The 24,171-nt window shown below is 40.9% G+C and overlaps 1 protein-coding gene across 4 annotated transcripts in view; it reads left to right on the top strand.

Annotated features, from left to right (window-relative positions):
- ptpn4a (protein tyrosine phosphatase non-receptor type 4a) overlaps nucleotides 1-24,171 on the top strand; it is a 237,294-nt gene that overhangs the window by 93,418 nt on the left and 119,705 nt on the right. For all 4 annotated transcript variants that reach the window (XR_013578008.1, XM_078552592.1, XM_078552590.1 and 1 more), the window contains exon 11: nucleotides 21,048-21,111. Coding sequence is in view for 3 of the 4 variants with exons in the window: in XM_078552592.1 (XP_078408718.1) it covers nucleotides 21,048-21,111 (64 nt within the window). In the remaining variant the exon portion in view is untranslated. The remainder of the gene's footprint in view (nucleotides 1-21,047; nucleotides 21,112-24,171) is intronic.

The raw sequence follows: 24,171 nt of genomic DNA, 5'->3' as shown, positions 1-24,171 counted from the left end.
ATGGTGAAATTTGAATTCAATAAAAACCTGGAATTAGCAGTCTAACGACGACCATGAAACCATTGTCGATTGTCATAAAAACCCATCTGGTTCACTGATGTCCTTTAGGCAAGGAAATCTGCTGTCCTTAGCTGGTCTGGCCTACATGTGAGCCCAGACCCACAGCAATGTGGTTGACTCTTAAATGCCCTCTGAAATGGCCATTATGTTGCATCAAACACTAAAAAGTCAAAAAGGAATGAAACCGAACAGACCACCCAGCATTGATCCAGGTGCCAGAAATGAGAATGGCCACCCCAGCCCTGTCGACCCTGCAAAGTCCTCCTTACTAACATCTGGGGGCTTGTGCCAAAATTGGATGGGCTGTCTCGTAGACCAATCAAACACAGCCTTACATAGTCATACTTACTGAATCATATCTTACATACAAAGTCCCAGATAGCACTGACACCATCCCAGAGTTGGGAGCACAGTGATGTAAAGTCAGGAGTGAGTTGCCCTGGGAGTCTTCAACCTTGACTCTGAACCCCATGATGTCTCATGGCATCAGGTCAAACATGGGCAAGGAAACCTCCTGCTGATTACCACCTACCGCCACCTCCCCACCCTCCCATCCCTTGGCTGATGAATCAGTACTTCTCCATGTTGAACACCACTTGGAAGAAGCAATGACAGTGGCAAGGGTGCAGAATGTACTCTGGGTGGGGGACTTCAATATTCATCACCAAAAGTGGCTCAGTAGACTGAGCTGGCGGAGTCCTAAAGGACATAGTTGCTAGGCTGCGCCTGCAGCACGTGGTGAGGGAAAAACATACTTGACCTCATCCTCACCAGTTTGCCTGCTGCAGATACATCTTTCCATAACAGTATCGGCAGAGCGACCATCACACGGATCTTGTGGAGACAAGGCCCCGTCTTCACCTTGTACCCTCCATAGTATTGTGTGGCACTACCACCGTGCTAAACGGGATAGATTTCAAACCGATCTAGCAACTCAAGACTGGGCATCCATGAGGCGCTGTGGGCCATCAGCAGCAGAATTGTACTCAACCACAATCTGTAACCTCATGACCTGGCATATCCCCCACTTTACCATTGCCACCAAACCAGGGGGGGATCAACCCTAGTTCAATGAAGCATGCAGGAGAGCATGCCAGGAGCAGCACCAGGCATACCTACAAATGAGGTATCAACCTGGTGAAGCTACAACTCAGGACTACTTGCATGCCAAACAGCATAAGCAGCAAGCAATAAACAGAGCTAAGCAATTCTACAACCAACGGATCAGACCTAAGCTCTGCAGTCCTGCCTTCATCCAGACATGAATGACGGTGGACAATTAAATAACTCGCTGGAGGAGGCAGCTCCACAAATATCCCCAACCTCAAACAAAAACAGAAAATGCTGGAAAAGCTCAGCAGGTCCAACAGCATCTGGAGAGAAAACCAGAGCTAACAGCATCTGTGGAGAGAAAACCAAAGTTAACATTATTTGCGGAGAGAAAAACAGAGTTAACGTTTAGACTCCGTATGACTCTTCAGAGCGAAAGAGAAGTAAAAATGTGATGAAATTTATACTGATTATGTGGGGTGGAGCAGGTGAAGCTGGATAGAAGGCCAGTGATAGGTGGGGGTAAAGGAGAGATTGACAAAGATGTCATGAACAAAAGGACAAAGGGGGTGTTAATGGTATTGGTAAGGGCTAAAGGAGGTGCTGATAGTGGCATTAAAGTAAGAAAGCAGAATGTGATAATAGCAGGACCAGGGTAAGCACTCTGAAAAGAACAACATGAACAAGTGACAGATGGCCCTTGTAGGGGTGGGCTGAGGGGAGGGGACGGTGGTGGGGGATAAAGATCGAAAATAGGATAAAAGGTAGGGATAAAACAATGAATAAAAATGAAAATAAATAAAAATAAGTGGATAAAAAAATAAAAATGAATATTAAAAAAGGGATTAAAAAAGGGGGTTGAGGATAGAGGAGAGAGCTCATAGTTTGAAATTGTTGAACTCAATGTTAAGTCCAGAAGGCTGTAAAGTGCCTAATCGGAAGATAAGGTGCTGTTCCTCCAGTTTGCGTTGGGCTTGACATTCATTGGCATTACCATCGCTGAATGCCCCACTATCAACATCCTGGGGGGTGCTACCATTGACTAGAAACTGTACTGGACTAGCTATATAAATACTGGCTACAAGAGCAGGTCAGAGGCTAGGAATCGTGTCGTGATTAACTCACCACCTGACTCCCCAAAGCCTGTCCACCATCGCATCTTGACTTGGCACAAGTCAAGAGCGAGATGGAATACTTTCCATTTGTCTGGATGAGTGCAGCAGCAACAACACTGAAGAAGCTTGACACCATCCAGGACAAAGCAGCCCGTTTGATTGGCACACCTTCCACAAACATTCGTGTCCTCCACCACCAACATACAGTGGCAGCAGGGTGTACCATCTACAAGATGCACTGCAGGAACTCTCAAAGCCTCCTTGGGCAGCACCTTCCAAACCCACGACCACAACCATCTGGAGAGACGAGCGCAACGGATTCATGAGAACACCACCACCTGGAAGTTCCCTTCCAAGCCACTTACTATCCTGACTTCACCTGCTCCACCCCTTCCTTCACTGTCACTAGGTCAAAGTCCTGGAATTCCCTCCCTAACAGTACTGTGGGTGCACCTATACCACATGGACTGCAGCGGTTCAAGAAGCCAGCTCACCACCACCTTAAGGGCAATTAGGGATGGGCAACAAATGATGGCCTAGCCAGTGCCGCCCACATCCCATGAATGAATAAGAAAAACAAACCAGAACTGGACTCAATTCTTGAGATGTTTCAAGAATTGTTGTCTTATGCTTCTGTGAACTATGTTAACTCTGCTATATAAATGCAGGTTGTTATTATTGTGCTCATAGTGCTTTATGTTCAGCATGGCTTCCTCTGACTTCTACTGATTCAGGCTTCATAGTTGAGCGTTGCATATCTATGTGTGCATACAGCCAGTATCAAAGTGGGTAAATTCCTAATCTCATATACATCTAAACAGTAATAAACATGCTATATAGTAATGGGGCGCTCTGGCATTTGAGAAGCTGTATTTCAGTTTAATGAGTGTGCTCCTTGGGTTCTTCTTGATATAAGTAGTGGTATTATGTAAATAATTCAAGGGATTATTAGAAAGCAGTTGCATTGTGGGCATAGTTAGAATGTGGAATTCTCTGCTGCAAACAGTTGCTAAACCAGGGACCATTCTTTATTTTGAAATAGTTCTGTAAAAACAAAAAGGCATATTTAATAAGGGAGTAAGGAGAAGTATTGAATTAAAGCTGGTAACTTGTGCAGACTTGATGGACGACTGGACTTCTTTCTGTGATGTAGTGTTCTATAATTACAATTGCAGTATCTGGCTCAGAATTATAATGCAAAGTGCAACATCAGTTGCTGCTACCTATTTTGTCAAATGTCTTTGTAACTTGCTAGTAAACTAAATAGACATGCAAACTGCACCATAGACATAAGAGGAATTTTCCACCCTTCCTCCACCCCACTCGAACTGATTCAATGTTTTTCTTAACGTTGCTCTTATAGTAGAAAATTTATTTTTATTTCCAAGTGGTTGATTTAACCCTCATATTTTTCCCTTGACTCCATCATTGCAACTCGAGCAAAAAGAAGTTCAGCATCAATATATATACTCCAAGTTATCATATTTAGCTCACAATTCTTTTGAAGTCATGCGGCCTTTTCTAGCATCCACCAGTCTTCCAGTGTTGCAACTTTTGAGTACAAATGAGGTATTTTGACTCTTTTTCATCTTTCTAATAAAACTTGTGCTCCCCTCCCCATCCCATCACTGCATCTAACTCCCTCCACTGTTCTACGTGCATGAAAATTCCAGGTATTAATCACTGTGTGAAGTGCTCCTTGACTTCCTGGCATCCCTCAAAAGCTTGCATTTTGCTGGTTTATACAAATGCTATCTTGTGCAGGTGTAGTTATTTTGAAGTATTTCTGCTCTTTACCTTAAATTCCTCTCATGTGAGGATCATCACAGTTAGGATTTTCTCATCTTTAACTAGTCTTTAGATAGTAAAAATTGTCTTGTGGCTTTATATCCCATTCCAGGACTAAGTTGTATGCCTTCTGCCTTAGTGACCAGAACTCAATGCAGTAATCAAAATTAGCCTGCACTATACAGCTTCAGACTTTGACTCTCCAGGTGCAGTGTTCTAGCTTGGGATTGTGGTTGCTTTATTGATTGCTGATCAGTGATTGGATTTCATAGAATGATACAGCAGAGGAGAACATTTGGCCCATTATGCCTGTGCCAGCTCTCTGAAGGAGCTATCCAATTATTCCCTCTCACTTGCCTTGCCCTGCATTTTTTTCCTCTTCCAAGCATTTACCCAATTTCCTTTTGAAAATTACTATTGAATCAATGCAATTAATAATGAAAAGGCCTGGTCTAGTTACCTCTGTAGGCTTCATGTGACACAGATATTGCAGTTATCATTCAGTCGATGGTTTATAGCAGAGATATTTTTGTAATTGTATCAAATTAAGTGGGCAAATAATTTCTGAGGGAATTCCCATAAATTGTTAGTCTCTTTCAGTCTTTTTGTGGAACACTAAATTCCTCCTAAATATTAATTTTTTACCTGCATAATGTTTATATATACTAGAGTCTTGACTTTCCTGCAGCTTTCAATGTATAACGCCCATGGCTATCAAAAGATTTAATCGATTTTCAATAATGCCTCTCACAAGACTGTTGACCAGAGCTCTTCCCCTAAACCCCGAACCCCCACTCATTGTCATAGAGTTAAACTTCCAACATCAGCATGGAGGTTAAATATTTGCCTGAATTCACTTACTCCTTTCAGTGTGCCTTTGATAGCTACCCATATCAGCGTTGAAAATGGGTTTGTTAGCGCCCTCTACCAAAGCCTTTAAGAAGTTTGCTTCTGGTCCTTCATTCTCAGCAGTAATATTTGCATATCTCACTTGATGATTTTCCATTTATTCGATATCTGCTTGTTGATTTTTGTGCCTAATTTGGTTGGGAGTACATTTATTTGCAAATACCTGTAAATTCATTCCCCAGTTCTTACAATGTGTTTTCTGTTTCCTCAGACCGTATTGAATTGTGCTTGAACTACTTATTGGGGCCCGCCTTCTCAATTCCCTTTTCATTACAACATACAGAATGTTTATGCCTTAATTACTGGACAAGTCAAATGTTGTTAGTGAAGAGTTTTGAACAAACTTAGCAGAAAATGCTTCTGTTGATCTGTCTATGGGTTGAGTGTGCATTTACGAGAGTGTTACGTTGTTGATTCATAACCACTCATTTTATCACATTTAGAGCAAATTATGGGTTCATTTATATTATGCCAACTGAAATTTGGTGCATGATGATTTAAAACTCCTCAAAAACTATCTTGGAATGCAAGTTAGATTATCTAACTGAGTCCAGAAGAAATAGTAACTGTTTTTCATGCATCACACTAGTTTAAGACAATGAGATTATTAACAGGAGTTAACAGGAATCCTAGCAGGTCAGGTGATGTGGCATTTGTTTGGAGAGGGGAAGGGAATGTGGGAGGATGGGGAAGGTTACTCTTTGCTTGGCAAAGCAATGAACCAATTCCCAACACAGTGCAGAAAGATTTTGGTTCCCTCTCGAGCCGGAAAGAATCAGTTCGTCTGAAGTCTAATTGGGGAACAATCAAACAGGGAGAGTACTCTTTTCTTAAGTTACCTCCTGCCTAGCTTCAGTGATTGCGAGTCTGTAAATTGAATCAAACCCATGAACAGGAATTGATCCAGCATGTTGTTTTCCATATTACAGGGAGTAATCTTGGAATAGTCAGAATTTTATTTGGAGAAGAAAAGAATTCAGTCTTGTACTTAGCAAACCAAGCAACTGCATTCTTTTTACAATGGCTTTTTCTCACATGGTATTTATCAGTTCACCTTCTGAAAGATGAGAAATTCATGTGAACACAGGATATGCAGTAAACACAAGGAGTCTTATTGTTGCATCCTTTAGGCACAGTATCATATACCTAGGTAATAGGTAGAACAAAAAACTTGAGAATGTATTTCCAGAAAGCTTTACTAGACAATTGTTCCACTTTTATTATGCAGCTCTTTCCAATTTCTTTGACGTTAAAATACTTCAATAAAAAATGTTTGCCTGTTAAAGAATATAAAACATTTTATAGAATGTGAGCATTTGCTTTTTTAGAAAAATATTTTAAAAATCTGATCATGTTTGTGTTAATTTAAACAGAGTTCATGTTATCCTTTCAAGATTAAACTTGTACTTGAAAATAGGCTGTAAGTCAATAATAGGATACTTATGACCTCTAATAACAAGTAGTGCACTCACTTATATAATCTTTTCAACTTAACTACATTCACTTTGTTTCATTTGTTCTGTAGCAGTTATAAGAACCATGAATTGCCTGAGGATATGGGAACCCTTTTCATTATTACATCGTCCAAGTTATTAGTTTTATGTTGAGCCCTTTGTTTTGCTGGCATGTCTTGAGGCTTGATCTCTTAATTATATTGTCATCCTGTTAATGACATGTCAATGTGATTCCTTTCCTTCTGGGTAGAATGCATTCTATTCTGCCTTATGTCAGAACAGTGTAATGATTGCCACCCAAGATTTGGACTTGCCCACTGTTTTTAAATCTGCAGACAACTGAATTAGAGATCGACTTAATATGTTACCTTAGTCCACATTTTTTAATCTGTATAAATGCAGATTACTTGATTATTTGAGATTCTAAAATAAATTTCAAACAAAATCTTGTAAAATGTTAGTGCAGAAGCAAAATACTGCAGATGATGAAAATCTGAAATAAAAAAGCTGGAACTATTCAGCAGGTTGGTAACAACTGTGGAATGAGAAAGAGTTAATGTTTCAGGTCAGTGAACTTCTGATGACCTTCATTCTGACGAAAGGTCATCCACGCGAATTGTTAATCGTTTCTCTCTCCACACATGCTGCCAGAGCTGCTGAGTATTTCCAGCATTTTCTGTTTTTACTTCTTGTAAAATGTTGCTTGACACGCTAGTGTTCAACTGCTGCTTTTGTAAGCATGCAGCAAAATAGCTTACATTTAAAGCTGATCTGTGCACCTCATCTTCCATTTCCCAAATCTGAGAAAAATGGAAATCCACGAGGAGGAAGGACAAGAAAACTATCCCAATTCAGAAAATGTCTGTACATTTTTGTATGTTGGTGGTACAGGGTTCTTAGACTGAGGGTCGCGATCCCCAATGGGGTCGCAGGAGTCACGTTTGGTATCACAAACGCCCCCTCCAAGCAGCAATGGCAAATGTGTGGAGCAGACTGCACAGCCTGGAGGCTCTAGTGGGACAATCCTGCCAAACAGCATTGGGCGAGCAGTGAGCCCTAGGTTCTCTTTGACTTCAGAAAAGACTTTGAGCAGCTAGTGCCGAGCAGGCCCAGGATGTTTGTGCTGTCTTGGTGGAGGCTGGCAAAGACTGTCTCCAGAGTATGGGAAAAACTGGATGGTTGTATGGCTAAGCCAGGAAGATGAGTGGCAACTTGTGAGTGATATAGAGAGTGACACGGTATTGGAGGTGTTGGCAGGCTTAAAAGTGGACAAATCTCCAGGTCCGGATGATTTGTGTTTCAGACTGCTGAGGGAGGCAAGGGAGGAGATTGCAGGGGCTCTGACCCAAATTTTTAATTCCTCTCTGGCCATGGGGGAGATGCCAGAGGATTGGAGAACAGCTAACGTGGTTCCGCTATTTAAGAAGGGTTGTAGAGATAAGCCGGGGAATTACAGACCAGTGAGTCTCATGTCAGTGGTAGGGAAACTATTGGAGAAAATGCTGAAGGAGCAAATCTATCCCCACTTGGAGAGGCGAGGTTTGATCAGGGATAGTCGGCATGACTTTGTCAGAGGGGGGTCATGCCTAACAAATTTGATTGAATTTTTTGAGGAGGTGACCGGGTGTGCACAAAGAACAAAGAAAAGTACAGCACAGGAACAGGTCCTTCGGCCCTCCAAGCCTGCGCTGATCATATTGCCTGTCAAACTAAAACATTTTGCACTTCCGGGGTCCGTATCCCTCTATTCCCATCCTATTCATGTATTTGTCAAGCTGCCTCTTAAACACCACTATTGTACCTGCTTCCACTACCTCTGGCAGTGAATTCCAGACACTCACTACCCTCTGCGTAAAAAAACTTGCCGCTAAAGTTTTCTCCCCTCACCTTAAATCTATGTCCCCTAGTAATTGACTCTTCCACCCTGGGAAAAAGCTTCTGAATATCTAATCTGTCCATGCCACTCATAATTTTGTAAACTTTTATCAAGTCGCCCCTCAATCTCCGTCGCTCTAGTGAGAACAATCAGAGTTTCTCCAACCTCTCCTCATAGCTAATAACCTCCAGACCAGGCAGCATCCTGGTAAACCTCCTCTGCACCCTCTCCAACGCCTCCATATCCTTCTGGTAATGTGGCGACCAGAATTGCACGTAATATTCCAAGTGTGGCCTAACCAAGGTTCTATACAGCTGCAGCATGACTTACCAGCTTTTATACTCAATACCCCTGCCAATGAAGGCAAGCATGCCATATGCCTTCCTGACTACCTTATCCACCTGCGTTGCCACTTTCAGTGACCTGTGGACCTGTACACCCAGATCCCTCTGCCCGTCGATGCACTTAAGGGTTCTGCCATTTACTGTATAATTCCTACCTGTACTAGACCTTCCAAAATGCATTACCTCATATTTGTCCGGATTAAATACCATCTGCCATTTCTCCACCCAAGTCTCCAACAGATCTATATCCCGTTGTATCCTTTGACAATCCTCTTCACTATCTGCAACTCCTCCAACCTTAGTGTCGTCTGCAAACTTACTAATTAGCCCAGTTACATTTTCCTCCAGATCATTTACGTATACTACAAACAGCAAAGGTCCCAGCACTGATCCCTGCGGAACACCACTAGTCACAGCTCTCCATTCAGAAAAGCACCCTTCCGCTGCTACCCTCTGTCTTCTATGACCAAGCCAATTCTGTATCCATCTTGCCAGCTCACCTTTGATCCCGTGCAACTTTACCTTCTGTATCAGTCTGCCATGAGGGACCTTGCCGAAGGCCTTACTGAAATCCATGTGGATAACATCCACTGCCCTTCCATCGTCGATCATCTTTGTCACTTCCTCGAAAAACTCAATCAAGTTAGTGAGACACAACCTCCCCTTCACAATACCATGCTGCCTCTCACTAATACGCCCATTTGCTTTCAAATGGTAGTAAATCCTGTCACGAAGAATCTTCTCCAATAATTTCCCTACCACTGACGTAAGGCTCACCGGCCTGTAATTTCCTGGATTATCCCTGCCACCCTTCTTAAACAATGGAACAACATTGGCCATTCTCCAGTCCTCTGGGACCTCTCCCTCAGCCAGTGAGGATACAAAGATTTCTGTCAAGGCCCCAGCAATCTCCTCCCTTGCCTCCCTCAGTACTCTGGGGTAGATCCCATCTGGCCCAGGGGACTTATCCACCTTAATATTCTTCAAGGCACCTAACACCTCTTTTTTGATCTCAACATGATCCAGGCTATCTACACAGTCTTCCCTAGACAAATCGACCACTAAGTCCTTCTCTTTGGTGAATACTGATGAGATGTACTCATTTAGTATCTCTCCCATTTCTTCTGGCTCCACACACACATTCCCACCTCTGTCCCTGAGTGGGCCTACCCTTTCCTTGGCTACCCTCTTGCTTTTTACATATGTATAAAAGACCTTGGGATTTTCCTTAATCCTGGTTGCCAATGACTTTTCGTGACCCCTTTTAGCCCACCTGACTCCTTGCTTAAGTTTCTTCCTACTTTCTTTATATTCTCCATGGGCTTCATCTGTTCCCAGCCTTCTAGCCCTTACGAATGCTTCCCTTTTCTTTTTGACTAATCTCACAATATCCTTCGTTATTCAAGGTTCCTGAAACTTGCCATACTTATCCTTCATCTTAGCAGGAACATGTCGGTCCTGAATTCTTATCAACTGACATTTGAAAGCCCCCCACATGTCAGTTGTTGATTTGCCCTCAAACATCCGCCTCCAGTCTAGATTCCTCAGTTCCTGCCTCATATTGTTATAATTAGCCTTCCCCCAATTAAGCACCTTAACCCGAGGACTCCTGTTATCCTTATCCACCAGTACCTTGAAACTTACTGAATTATGGTCACTTTTCCCGAAATGCTCCCCTACTGAAACTTCAACCACCTGGCCAGGTTCATTCCTTAATACCAGGTCCAGTATTACCCCTTCCCTAGTTGGATTATCTACATATTGTCTCAGGAAGCCCTCCTGGATGCACCTTACAAATTCTGCACCATCCAAACCCCTAGCACTAAGTGATTCCCAGTCATTACAGGGAAAGTTAAAATCACTCACCACAACAACCCTATTGCTTTTACATCTTTCCAAAATCTGCCTACATAACTGTTCCTCAATCTCCCGCTGGCAATTGGGAGGCCTATAGTAAACCCCCAATATTGTGACTGCACCCTTCCTATTCCGGATCTCTACCCATATTGCCTTGCTGCATGAGCCCTCCGAGGTGTCCTCCTGTCGTACAGCTGTGATATTCTCCTTAACCAGCAATGCAACTCCCTGACCTCTTCTATATCCCTCTCTATCCTGCCTGCAACATCTGAATCCTGGAACGTTTATCTGCCAATCCTGTCCATCCTTCAACCAAGTCTCTGTAATAGCAATAACATCATAGTCCCAAGTACTAATCCAAGCTCTAAGCTCATCTGCCTTGCCTGTTATACTTCTCGCATTGAAAGTGTAGATGAGGGTAGTGTAGTTGATGTAGTTTATATGGATTTCAGCAAAGCCTTTGACAAGGTCCCACATGGGAGACTTATAAAGAAGGCAAATGCACATGGGATACAGGGTAATTTGATAAGGTGGATTCAAAATTGGCTTAGTAGTAAGAGGCAGAGGGTGATGACAGAAGGCTGCTTTAGTGACTGGAAGCCCGTGTCCAGTGGCGTACCACAGGGATCTGTGCTGGGTCCCCTATTATTCGTCATTTATATAAACGACATAGATGACTATATGAGGGGTAGGATTAGTAAGCTTGTGGGTGACACAAAGATTGGCCGGATGGTTAACAGTGAGGTTGAGCGTCTTGGGCTACAGGACGATATAGACGGGATGGTTAAATGGGCAGATAAGTGGCAGATGGAATTTAACCCTGAAAAGTGTGAGGTGATACACTTTGGATGGAGTAATTTGACAAGGAAGTATTCAATGAATGGCATGACTCTAGGAAGTTCTGAGGAACATAGGGACCTTGGCATGTGTGCCTATAGATCTCTGAAGGCGGAGGGGCATGTTATTGGGGTGGCGAAAAAGGCATATGGGACCCTTACCTTTTGTAATCTATGCCTCGATTGATAAAGTAGGGAGGTCATGTTGGAGTTGTATAGAACCTTGGTGAGGCCACAGCTGGAGTACTGTGTGCAGTTCTGGTCGCCACATTATAGGAAGGATGTGATTGCACTGGAGGGGGTGCAGAGGAGATTCACCAGGATGTTGCCTGGGCTGAAACATTTAAGTTATGAAGAGAGGTTGGATAGGCTTGGGTTGTTTTCGTTGGAGCAGATAAGACTGAGGGGCGACCTGATCGATGTGTACAAGATTATGGGGGGGCTTGGACAGAGTGGATAGGGAGCAGCTGTTCCCCTTAATTGAAGGGTCAGTCACGAGGGGACGTACGCTCAAGGTGAGGGGCAGGAGGTTTAGGGGGGATGTGAGGAAAAACTTTTTTACCCAGAGGGTGGTGATGATCTGGAATGTGCTGCCTGGGAGGGTGGTGGAGGCGGGTTGCCTCACATCCTTTAAAAAGTACCTGGATGAGCACTTGGCACGTAATAACATTCAAGGTTATGGGCCAAGTGCTGGTAAAAGGGATTAGGTAGGTACGTCAGGTGTTTCTCACGTGTAGGTGCAGACTCGATGGGACGAAGGGCCTCTTCTGTACTGTGAGAGTCTGTGAACTTCAAACGTGACTTGTTCTGCTCCTGTCTGCTGTACAGACTCCTTACCCCAGGGCAGCAACTCTTCTCTGCAGGCATTAGCAAGCAGGCCAAAAGTGGGGAGGGGAGAGGGACTGATGAGTGTGTGTGGGGGTGGAGGGCAGTTGGCAAGAGGGTTTGCTGAGTGAAGAACGGGGTTAGGAAGGGGAACTGCTTGGTGAGTGATTTGGGGGGAGGGAGTTTGGAAAAGGGGTTCCTGAGTGACTGAATGACTAGGGGGAAGGGATGCTGGGAAAAGGGGCTGCTGTGTGTAGAGGGGACGGAGTTTGGGAAGACGTGTGGTGGGGAGAGAGGGCTGATTACATTTGTGCATGAGGGAGGTGGGAAGAGAGACTTCATTGAGTCTTGTGCAGAACTTGGCTGAAACCCACATGAGCACATAAAATAACATTTTTACAAAGTGCTTTATAAACAGTTTTTCATATTTATACAATGTATTTTGCTGATCTATGATATGTGAACTTTAATTATACCCTGAATGTTAATATGCTACTTTATTGCTGTTTTGTTTTTGTTGGCTTCTGGAGCCACGTTAATTGTTGAGCCACATTAGAAAATAGTTTGGGAAGCTCTTTCATGGCTTTTTGTGTCACAAATTAGAGAGCCTTTACAACACAAGGAGGCCATTTGGCCCATCTAGCCCTTGTCTGCTCTCTGCAGAACAATCCAATCAGTCCTATTCCCTTGCTATATTCCCATAGCACAATAAGTTTATTTGCCTGAAATGTCCATCCAATTTCCTTTAGAAATCACTCATTGCCTCCACTTACACCACTCTCGTAGGCAGTGAGTTCCAGGTTATTACAGCTCACTGAATTAATTGAAAATATGATATTGGTGCAAGAGGGATGCAGTTTCCAAGGTGTCCGATCTTCTAGTGGACTAAAAGGACATGTTGAAAAACTGACTAAAATGTTCAAATTAGGGGAAACCCTAATTTGCTTCATAAGGGACTCGGTAGATGTGGGAACTTGTGTAAAATGACAGTTATACTGAATAATGTAGATAAGCAAAAGTAATATTCTCAATTTTTATTTTAACATCTTGGTGTAAATGCAGACAATTGCCTCATACCTTCAATGTCTAGTACTAGCTTATTAAAGTTTCATAAAAATCTGGCTTTGTGCCTGTTCAGAATGAAGCCTGAATGCTAGCTTCAGTCAATGATGACCTAATATCATTTGAGCAATAATTAGCTTGGAGCATGACGTCTATCCAGTGGATCAGATTACATGGATTTTCATCAGCTGTTTAATGAAATTTTCCAGTTGAAGCTTATGAAGAAGATAAATAGCCAAGGATTTAATGGCACATTAGAACGATTGAAAATTGGTTTAGTACTAGAAAGATGGAGTTCGCATTCAATTGCTCCAGGTTTTTTCAGAAGCACAATAAGTATTGATTTGCTCAAGTCTTCTGAGATTTCTTCCATGTTGTAAACTTCGTTAAGGATGAGAGTCTTTTTGTCTATTCTGGAGTCTTCTAAACTTTTACTTTATTCATTGACTATTTCTCTTTGGCTTTATTGTTTTTGCTGTGCTTTTTCATCTTTCATGATCTTTGGACCATTCATGTTTTCTTAATTGTTCACTTTTCTTGTCTGTTCTCAAATAAGTCGTATGTGTAGTCAGTCCTTCTTGCAAATACTTGGTCCCTTTCCATGTCTTCCCCATGTTTCCCATTGATGCATCAACCAGATGTGGACCCAACTTTTCCTGTAATTTCCCTAATGTCGTTATGCATTGTTCTTGAGTTTGTGTTTTTACATTTTTCTATTCCTTCATATTTTTGTACAACCACTTTTCCTTCTCTTCAACACATTTTTATTTGATCCTTTTATCCAATTCCTGATATTTTCAGTGATCTATTTGCTTTATCTTTCTTCCGTGCTGCATCAGATCCAATATTTCATCTGTCATCCAATTTTGTTTCTTTCTCTTTTCTATAATTGTAATGGTGCTTTTTGATGATTCCAACACTGCTAATCAGTCTACTAGGATCCTTTTTGAGTACTGATGAATAGGGGCAGGAGCAAGATAAAGCCAGAAATTTCAGCTTTTCAGTGTGGTTTTACAGAAGGTAGAGGAACAAGAAATGCTATCTTTATGGTATGCATACTATCAGAGCCACTGAGATTAAAAAAGATGTATTTCATGTGTTTCATTGATTATAGTAAGGCATTTGATAAGGTGAAAACATGAAGAACTGATGCGCATATTAGAGTCTCTTGATCTCAAAGGCAAAGGTCTTAGTGGTAAGAAATTTTATTGGGAACAAACTGCAGCTGTAAAAGTTGAGAATGATCTAAGCGATTTTTGTGAATATTAAAAGAGGGGTCAGATGGGTGTGTTTTCTCCCAGATTTATTCAATTTGTATAGTGAAAATATTCTGAGAGATTGAAGACCTTTCTGGGTTATTAGTTGAAGGTTACAACCTTAATAATGTAATTTATGCCAATGACACCGTTCTTATTGCCAACTCTGAAGAGAAACTGCCAAAAATTTTGGGTAGAATAGTGAGTGAAAGTGAGAAGAAAGGGCTTAGCATAAATTGTAAAACAAAAAATGCCTAGTAGCTTCCAAAAAGTAAATCATATCAATGTAAGATCACAGTTAAGAATGAAAAGATCAAACGGGTAGACACATTTTTTACCTAGGAATTATGTTAACATTGGACGGAGAGTGCGACCAAGAAATAAGACAAAGGATTGGAATGGTCAAAGATGCATCTCAAAAAATTAAATAGATTACAATCAACTCAAAATTAGCCATGAAAACAAAACTGAGAATCCCGGAATGCTACATCACACCAATTTTGACATATGGATGTGTGTTGGACAATCAGTGAAGCAATGCAGAGAAGAATTAAGGCTGCAGAGTTATGGTCTTTGAGGCAAATAATGGAGTTATCTTGGACATGTCACACTGCCAATGAAGAGCTGCCAGTAAAATCTGAGACCAAAAGAGCTCCTGACCAAGATCAAGAAGGGAGAGTTGGAATTTCTTGGGCATGTAATAAGAAACCATGATTTAGAAAGTCTGATACTGATAGAAAAGATTGATGGTAAAAGAGCTCAAGATCGACAAAGAACAATCTTTTTAAAAAGCCTCGCAAACTGATGAACGTACCAGCAACAAAGATGATTCACACCTCTAGAGCATGATTAACATGGAGGTCCATAATTGCCAATGCCCTCTTGGGGCATGGTACCTGAACTGCAACTAGAAAGGCAATGAATGGTTGAGGGAAAATACATCCATTTATGAATTTCCACCATTCATCACCTTGCCACTTGCATTATTTAGAACTGATATAGAAGAAGGTGCATTTAATATCAGCTTTGACAATAGATATGTTGTCAGATAACTGACATTCAATCCAATTTACAAAAATTCAGTAGTTAAGGTAAGCAAAGTAATGTCAAATGGAGTTTATAGTGGTGGAATACATTGTAAGAGATTTTCGTACAAAAAGTAGCACCTACACAATGGATAGAGTTCAGAAGTATAAATATGAAGCTATCAACTAGTCCCCATAATATAATCTTCAATATAAGTGGTATCAATTAGATCAATTTGATGCTAAAGTACATTTCGGATTAATTTTTAAATTGATTGAGAATATATTCAACTTTGAATAACTGGTATGACCGTATTTTGACTTGTGTGTGCAATCCTTCGCTGCTGCTAATCTAATTGCATTGCAATAAAGAAGGTTCAGAGGAGAATGACAAGAAATAGTCCTGGATTTCAATTTACAAGTTGGGACAAAAGGCACACAAAATTGAAATTTTCATTTGGAAAAAAGACAAAAAGAGGTTAATTCAGGTGTTCAAAATCCATCTTAAATGTAGACATAGGAATTTATAATATAAAAAGTTGACAACAGTGTCACAAAAAATGTGGTCGTGGCAAGGTTTTGTAGAGTGTGCACAATTTTTAAAAGTATGCTCCACTGTTGATATTCTTTACCTTGGCCACAGTTTGTGTCGGCAATAAGATAATGTAATGTGGAGTGCCAAAGATTGACTATTTCCATTGTTTTCCATGAATAAGGCTGTTCTGAAATGCATTTTGGGTAAAAGCTTGCCTGAAAGATAGTACCTTCTTTACAGTCCCATGCTAGATTGGCAATCCAAAGGCAAACGAAAGGTGATCTGAATACAGGACGGGCATTTGATGTGCACAGTTTTTAGGTATTGTCTTATTTGATAGCATTATAATCATTATCCAGGGAACCTTTTTGACAGATTTGACAAATTAGAACTCAGGAACAAGCCATACAAGTTATACTTTGAGCAACGAGCTGGCAGGTGATTATGGTTGTTGGAGGTCAATCGCCTCAGCCCCAGGACTTTGCTGCAGGAGTTCCTCAGGGTTGTGTCCTCAGCCCGGTCATCTTCAGCTGCTTTGTCAATGACCTTCCCTCCATCATAAGGTCAGAAGTGGAGATAAATTTGTTGTTGATTGCACAGTGTTGAATACCATTCATGACTCCTCAAACACTGCAGCCGCCTGTGCCTGAATGCAGCAAGACCTGGACAATAATCAGGCTTGTGTTGATCAGGCACAAGAAACATCTGCAGCACAGAAGACATTGACCATCTCCAACAAGAGAGATCCTAACTATCAGCCCTTGACCTTCAACAGTATTACCGTCACTGAACCCCCCTCTATCAACATCCTGGGGGTTACCATTGACCAGAAACGTAACTGGACTAAAGAAACACTGTGGCTACAAGAGAAGGTCAGAGGCTGGAAATTCTGTGACTCCTGGAAAATTGTTCAGCACCTACAGGGTATAAGTTAGGGCTGTGATAGAATACTCTGCACCTGCCTAGATGAATGCATCTCCAAAAGCACTGAAGAAGCTTGACACCATTCAGGACAAAACAGCCTACTTGATTGTTCCTGTGAGTTCTAAAGGTAATGTTGTTTCAGAGAACTGCCCCGGGTACTCCACAGAAATTTATTGCCTTTACAACTGAGCTGTTTTGCATCTCAATCTGAGAAAATTAAAACTTTGTATTAAAGCCACTTTGCCACATGCTTCTCTGCTCTCCATATTTATGCACCCTGCGACTACTGTTGTTAGCAGATCTGTGGACAATCCCCAGTAGAGTTTTGAATGCACCACATCCCCCATCTTAAACATTCACTCCCTCCACCACCAGAGCACGGTGGCAGTACTGTGACCATCTATAAGATGCACTGCAGCAACTCATCGAAGTTCCTTTCCCCTCCAAACTTGTGACCACTACTGCATAAAAGAGCATGGATAGCAGACACATGGTAACATTATCTGCATTTTTTCTCCAGGTCACACATCATCCTTAATTGGAAATAAATCACCATTCTTTCACTGTCACTAGGTTAAAATCATTGATCTCCCTCCCTAACAGCTTTGTGGGAGTACCTGCATCACATGGACGGGAACAGTTCAAGAAGGTGGCTCATGACCACCATCTCAAGAACAGTTAGGGGTTGGGCAAAGGGTTAAGGACATTAAGTGAATTGGCAACCTTATGGCAAATGGAGTTCAGTATGTCAAATGGAGTTCAGTGTGACAAAGTGTTTGGTTGTCCACTTTGGACGTAAGAAAAATAAATTGAAGCCGTAGAGCAGACATTTGAAAGCCCAAGTACACAAGTTATTTATAAGCTGGTAGCCTGATGCAAAAAATAATCAGAAAAGTTAATGAAAGGTTAACCTTTATCTTGATACAAAATTCACAGAAGTTTATGCTTCAGTTGCATAAGAGCCTTGTTCAGATCCCATCTGGAGTTCTGCGCTCAGTTTTGAGCACCGCACCTCAAGAAGGAATAAATTGGCCTTGGAGGGGTGCAGTCCTCACCAGTGTGCTACCAAGACTTAGAGGATTAAGTTATGAGGGCAGTTTACATACATTTGGGTTTTAATCCATTGAGTATAGAAGAATTTGGAGCAATCTGGTCAAGGTTTAAAAAGGACTGGATAATTTAGGTACAAAGAGGATATATCCTTTGGTGGCAAAATCTTTAAACGAGGGCTATGTCATTTAGGAGTGAAGTAAGGAATTACTTTTGCACAAAGTGTAATTGAAAGATGGGATCCTTTACCTTAAAATATTGTGGATGCTGAGGCAACTAGACCTTTTGAGACTGAGGTTGATTTCTGTTAGGTAAGGGTATTGAGCAATATGGCTATAAATAAGTTGAGGTACAGATCAACTATAATCTAAGTGAATAGTGATCAAAGAATGGCCTACCCTTGTTCCATAATTTTAGCTCCTTTTCCAAAAAAAACACCTCAAATTGCATCATCTGTTTTTAATTGGCAGAACATGTAAGCATTTTTAAAAAATTTTTGTTGATGATGTAAATTTTGATAGCAATATTGATATGTGCTGGCATAACCAGCAGAGAGGAAAGCTGATAAGATTTAACCTACAGAAACAATTGAAAGTGCTGTTTTTGAGGAATGGTTGTATCATTTCGAACAAAGCCATGCCATCCTGAGGCAGGAAAGTTGCCTTGATGTTTGAGAGCTTTGGCATTCACATGAGTTACCTGCATCTAAAAGGAGAATTTATTACCAGCTGCTCTTGGCACTGTAAGCTCTCCTATGAGCAGAGACTGACTGCACAGCCTGACAGTCAGGTATTCCAAATGGACACCAGAGGCTGTCTCTGAAACAGCAAAACTCTGAATGCTTTAGTGCGCTTTTGCAATTGTCAGCAGACTTGAGTTTTGAATCTGATGCTCACATTGGTGATTGCAAAAATGATTATTCCTGTGCAGGAGCATGCTGCTGCATGTTTGGGCTTCTTCCCGACCTCCAGTAGATTCAGTGAGCAATATTAATTTTAGAAACCAGCCTCCGTCTGCTAGGATGCCCAAATATTGTATATGCAATTGCTGGGAAGTAGCTGACAAATGAGCCAAGTGTCCATATGGAGCTTTTCTATATCCTAAGTATAATTGACAGTTTTGTACAGAAATCTCCATAGCCAATGAGATTAAAGGATTGAGACATAAACAGGAGGACTGAGAAGGAGGTTAAATCAGACTCTATGAATTCAATATCAAATCAGCTATAGAAAGTGAGTGAAAGATTGCAAGAGACAGAAAGCAAAAGTAAGAAAGCTTACATTTTAAATTTGACATATAAAAAACCTTAGGAATGAGACTCTGCACTTAGAATTATTTGCTTTCTGGGCAAGCGAGGTTGATTGGCAGACATTAACAATAATAATGTGATAAAAGGAGCACTAATGCTGTTCATTACCAGATTCCCAGTTGGGCAGTTATGTGTAATTGTAGCAACGCAATGAAGAAAATCACGTGATAGATAAGTACAAGGTGCCATTTTCACACAGCTTAATGCAGAATGGCACCAGTCAGCCAGCAATTTGCATTGACTCGTACTTCACAGGGTGTCCAATCCCTGTTTGTTACTGATGAATGTGTGCATTAGTAACTGTGTATCGTTCAGGTGAGATTGCTCCTTCCACAAAATCTTGTAGGTATCCATGGAAATTTGCATTCATTCACTGAGTGCAAGCATATGTAACTGTAATGCATTTAAGTCCTGTTAAAGCATACTTGAGACTGGTTAAACTGGATTCATTATATGCAAATTGTGTGACAAATAGAAAATTAATTTTGCCAGGACCAAAGAGATTGTTCAGCAGTAGTTATGACTTAGTATGCTGCTAGAAACCCAATTACACCTTATTAACAAAGCGTAGCTTTTTCAGGGGTTTTTAACAGCAGTATTACAGCATAAAAGAGGAAGCTCTTATTCTGTGATTTGTAAAGATTGTTGTCTCAGGACTTCAGCAACGCACCCTGTGAAGGAGGAGCTGCATGGCATTTTCAGCTAAATCTAAATGTGAGACTCAATATGAGGTAAAAGTGCCTATTCTTAACAAGGAAATCTGTACTGGTTCCCATTTTCATGTATTGCAATGAATTTCAACTACATCCAGCTTCTGTTTCTCTGTTTCTGCTAGAAGAAACAAAAATGTTATGCTGAAATAATTGGGTGAAACTGAGCGAATTACTAAAAAGTAAAGAAGCTGCTTTTTGAATAAACAGTCAATTAATAATTAAATTGTACTGCTTAAGGTGTTTATCATTTCAGATGTGTAGATTAATTCATTTTCCCCTCTTGGTAATTTCTGCCTTAACGCTTCTGATTTTAGTACATGTATAGTATCTCAAAACTGGCAACCTTGGGACTGAGGCCGTGTCGGATTTCAGACCTTGCTGAACTTTGGGTTGCCGGGTTTGGGCCAAGGCAGGTTGGGTGGGGTTAATGGTCACTCAGAGCATGGGAATAGATTGGCGCGTGAGCGGCAAAGTGGATAATTAGTCAGGTGCCGCACTGCACCATTATTGTACTAGTTTATTTTAAAGCAGTTTTAAAAATAATGTTAACCCATCAGGGGTCAGTCATGTCTCAGTAGCAGCTTTTTCACCTCGCTGAGAAGGTCACAGCCAAGCCCCACTCCAGGACTTGCGCACATTGTCTTGGCAGATGCTACATACCGTACTGGGTGGCTGCTGATCTGTTGTAAATGCCACTTTTCAGATGACTTTAAAGTCTTGTCTGCACCGACGGATGGCTGTAAAATATCCCATTGCATTATTCAGAAAAGAACAAGAGAATTCTCCTTTGCCCATGCCAACATTTATCCTTCAACCAATGCAATTAAAACAGTTTTATTAGTCACTTGTGGGATATTGTAAACTGGCTACCATGTTTTCCTACATTGCAACAGTTGACGACGCTTCAAAAGTAATTAACTTCTTGTGAAGCACTTTAAAGTATCCTGAGATTGTGAAAGGTGTTGAATAAATCTGTTCCTTTTTCTAAAAATTAAGGCATGAAACTCCTTGAGATGGTGTTTGAAATATTACTAATATTAACCATTTCCTTTCACATAGGTTGAAGATTGTAAAAATATCATTTAAATGCAAACAGTTCTTCATTCAGCTTAGAAGAGAATTGGTAAGTAAACCCTCTTTATAGTTTTTGCTGTCTCTAGCCTGAAATAGCTTTAAGGAGCAATAAAAGATAAGTAGTTGATTTCGATGTGTGTCACAGATTAACTGTGAACAGGACACTGGGTAAATACAAATCTATTTCTGTATGTGGTCATACGTTGCTTCACATTTCAAACTGGTTTGCAGTTGCTTCCAATGAGTTTTAATGCTCACTATATACATGCGGTAGCTAACTGAATTTAATTGCAAGCATTGAGGAAGAAAGAGTAACATATGACCCTAAGTACTGTGCATGAAGCGAATCTATACAAAAACATTGAACAGAAAAGTACTAACTGGTGTGTCTATCTTGTACCATACAGCTGTGATACCTATACACCAGTTTAAGAGACTCCTTACGCCCTATCTTCCATGCAGTGACCTGGGAAAGGCCAAAAAACTCAATTAAAAGAAACTCAGGAAAAACTCCTTTCACTTCTTTCAAAATGATCAAACCAGTTTAGGATATCACATTAAACATGACTTGGGTGATCTGATACCTTTTGTCTGATGTGATCGCAGCCCCAATGATCATCTGAAACAGCATTCCCTGCACAACTCCTCAACTTGTTCCGTAGGCCTTATATTCTATTCTCTGGCAATAGGAGCCCCAACATCTAATCTGTCCCTTCCCTTGTATAATTTATATACATGACCCCTGGTCCCCTCCAATCTATCTAACTGACATGATTTGTCAGTATGTAGTTTTTTCACAGACTTCAATCAAATCTCCCCTGAAAGATGCAAAGTCGGTCTGGAGAGTAAAAAGATGTTTTAATCTGGGAATCATTCTCTGAACCTTTTCCAAAGCCTCACTATCACCTGATTTGTGAGGGGATCAAAACTGGCTACTATATCATAAATGAGGCCTAGCCAAGGTATGGAAATTAGTAATCTGAGACATTAGAAAAAATATGCAATTAAGTTTATGGCCTGGTATTTTGCTTGCCATACTGTGATATTCTACTCATTTACTTTGATGGGCAGGAGATCTCTGACTCAGCTTAGAAACAGAAAACCCTGACCAACATGTTCAAAATACAAATAGGATATGTTGTCATGAAAAATAAAGTTTCAATATCAATTATGGGCTTTGTGTGCAGTCTTGCTAAAAGATGAGGCTTTTAACCTTTCTCCCTCAATTATCTATACCAATGTTGTGGTGCAGTTGATTTAACTGACCAGACTCAGTATTGATGGATAGTGAAGAAGTAATTTTAGAGGCACAGAGGAAGAATGGGTGTAAAAATATTTGAGATATAAGACTACAGAACCATATTCAGAATGCTTTTATTCATGTATATATTTTAACAATTGTATCTATTCAAATGAAACATTTGTACAGTTAAGGGAGTTACGTTCCCATGAAAGCCCACGAGCAACGAACATACTTTACAATGGGAGTCAATTAGGTAGATTCCAGTCATCTTAAAATTTTACATGCATAAAGGATGAAAGGCAATAAAAACTTTTTTTAAATAAATTTGAGAAATTTACTGGAGAAATTGTTTAATAAAACAAGAAAAGTGGAAAACTTGTCATGCTACAGTATTTTGCTTGAGAGTGGAGGGGGACTGAGTTCGGAGCCAAGGGCGTTCTTGCTGCTGGGGCCATGGGGGTGGGGGAAGAGGCTGGCTGAAGGAAATACTTAATGGACACCTTCCTTTTTTTAAAACTTTATTTAGGCAGTTTTTTTTTCTGCAATTTCTAAAGATTACTTCATTTTTTTATTTTTAAAACCACAAATAAGTGAATTTGGGCCTGCAATGGGTGAACTGGTATACAAAGACTTTAGCGCAGATAAGCGAATTTGCAAAAGAGGAAGCCGCGAATGTTAACTGTATGTTAGAATATAACAGAAACCTTACAGCACAGAGACTCCATTTAGCCCCTCATGTCTGTGAGTTGAGATAAAAGCTATCTAGCCTAATCACACTTCACATTCCTTTGTAGCCCTGTAGGTTACAGCACCTCAAGTGCATGTCCAAGTATTTTTTTTAAGTGCAATCAAAGTTTCTCCCTCTACCATTGTTTCAGACTTCCAACAACCTCTGGGTGAAAATAAATCTCCTCAAGCTCCCCTTTAATCCTTCTGTGTCCTCTGGCTATAGATCTCTCTGCTAAGGGAAATAGGTCCTTCCTATCAATTCCACCTAGGCCTTTGTGATTTTATACACCTCAATTAAATCTTCCCGCAGCCTCCTATGTTCCAAAGAAAGGAACCCCAGCATATCCAATCTTTCCAAGTAGCTAAAATTCTCCATTCTGTACACAGTGATCTCTGATATAACTAGTGTTTTATACAGTTTTAGCATAAACTCTCTGCTAATACGCTTTCTGCCTCGGCCCACAAAGGAAAATATGTCATATGCCGCCTTTAACTATCTTATCTACCTGTCCTGCTATGTTCGGGGATCTGCGAACATGTTCCTCTACACTTCTCAGCATTTTTATTTATTATTTATTCCCTTGCCTTGTTTGCCTTTCCCAAATCCATTGCTTCACTCTTCTCTGATGGAATTCCATTTACCACTTTTCTACCTAACTGACCAGCTCAACGGATCTTCATGCAGCCAACAACTTTTTCACTCCCCCGCCCCCCTTCCCTCCCCCCATCCCTACACTTAGGCCTAAATCATTGATATGTATCACAAAAAGCAAGGGACCCAGCGCTGAACCCTGTGAAATCCCACTGCCTTGCAGTCACAAAAACACTCATCAACCATTACCTTTTGCTTTCTGCCTCTCAGTCAATTTTGGATCCATCTTTCCACTTTCCTTGGATCACATGAATCTTTTGCTTTTCTGACCAGCCTGACTTGCGGGACCTTGTCAAAAGGAGCCTGCTAAAATACATGTAGACTGCATCAAGTGCACTACTCTCGTTGATCCTCCTTCTTGTTGTCTCAGAAAAATCCATCAGATTAGTCAGACACAACTCTCCCTTAACAAATCCATGCTGGCTGTTATTTATTTATCTGTGCCTTTCTAGATTATGATTTATACAGCCCTTAAGAATTTTTTT

The sequence above is a fragment of the Cetorhinus maximus genome, chromosome 11 (genome assembly GCF_964194155.1).
Source record: "Cetorhinus maximus chromosome 11, sCetMax3.hap1.1, whole genome shotgun sequence".
Classification (NCBI taxonomy): domain Eukaryota; kingdom Metazoa; phylum Chordata; class Chondrichthyes; order Lamniformes; family Cetorhinidae; genus Cetorhinus; species Cetorhinus maximus.
The sequence above is the reverse complement of the archived record's forward strand: the minus strand, read 5'-3'. Positions and strand labels throughout refer to the sequence as shown.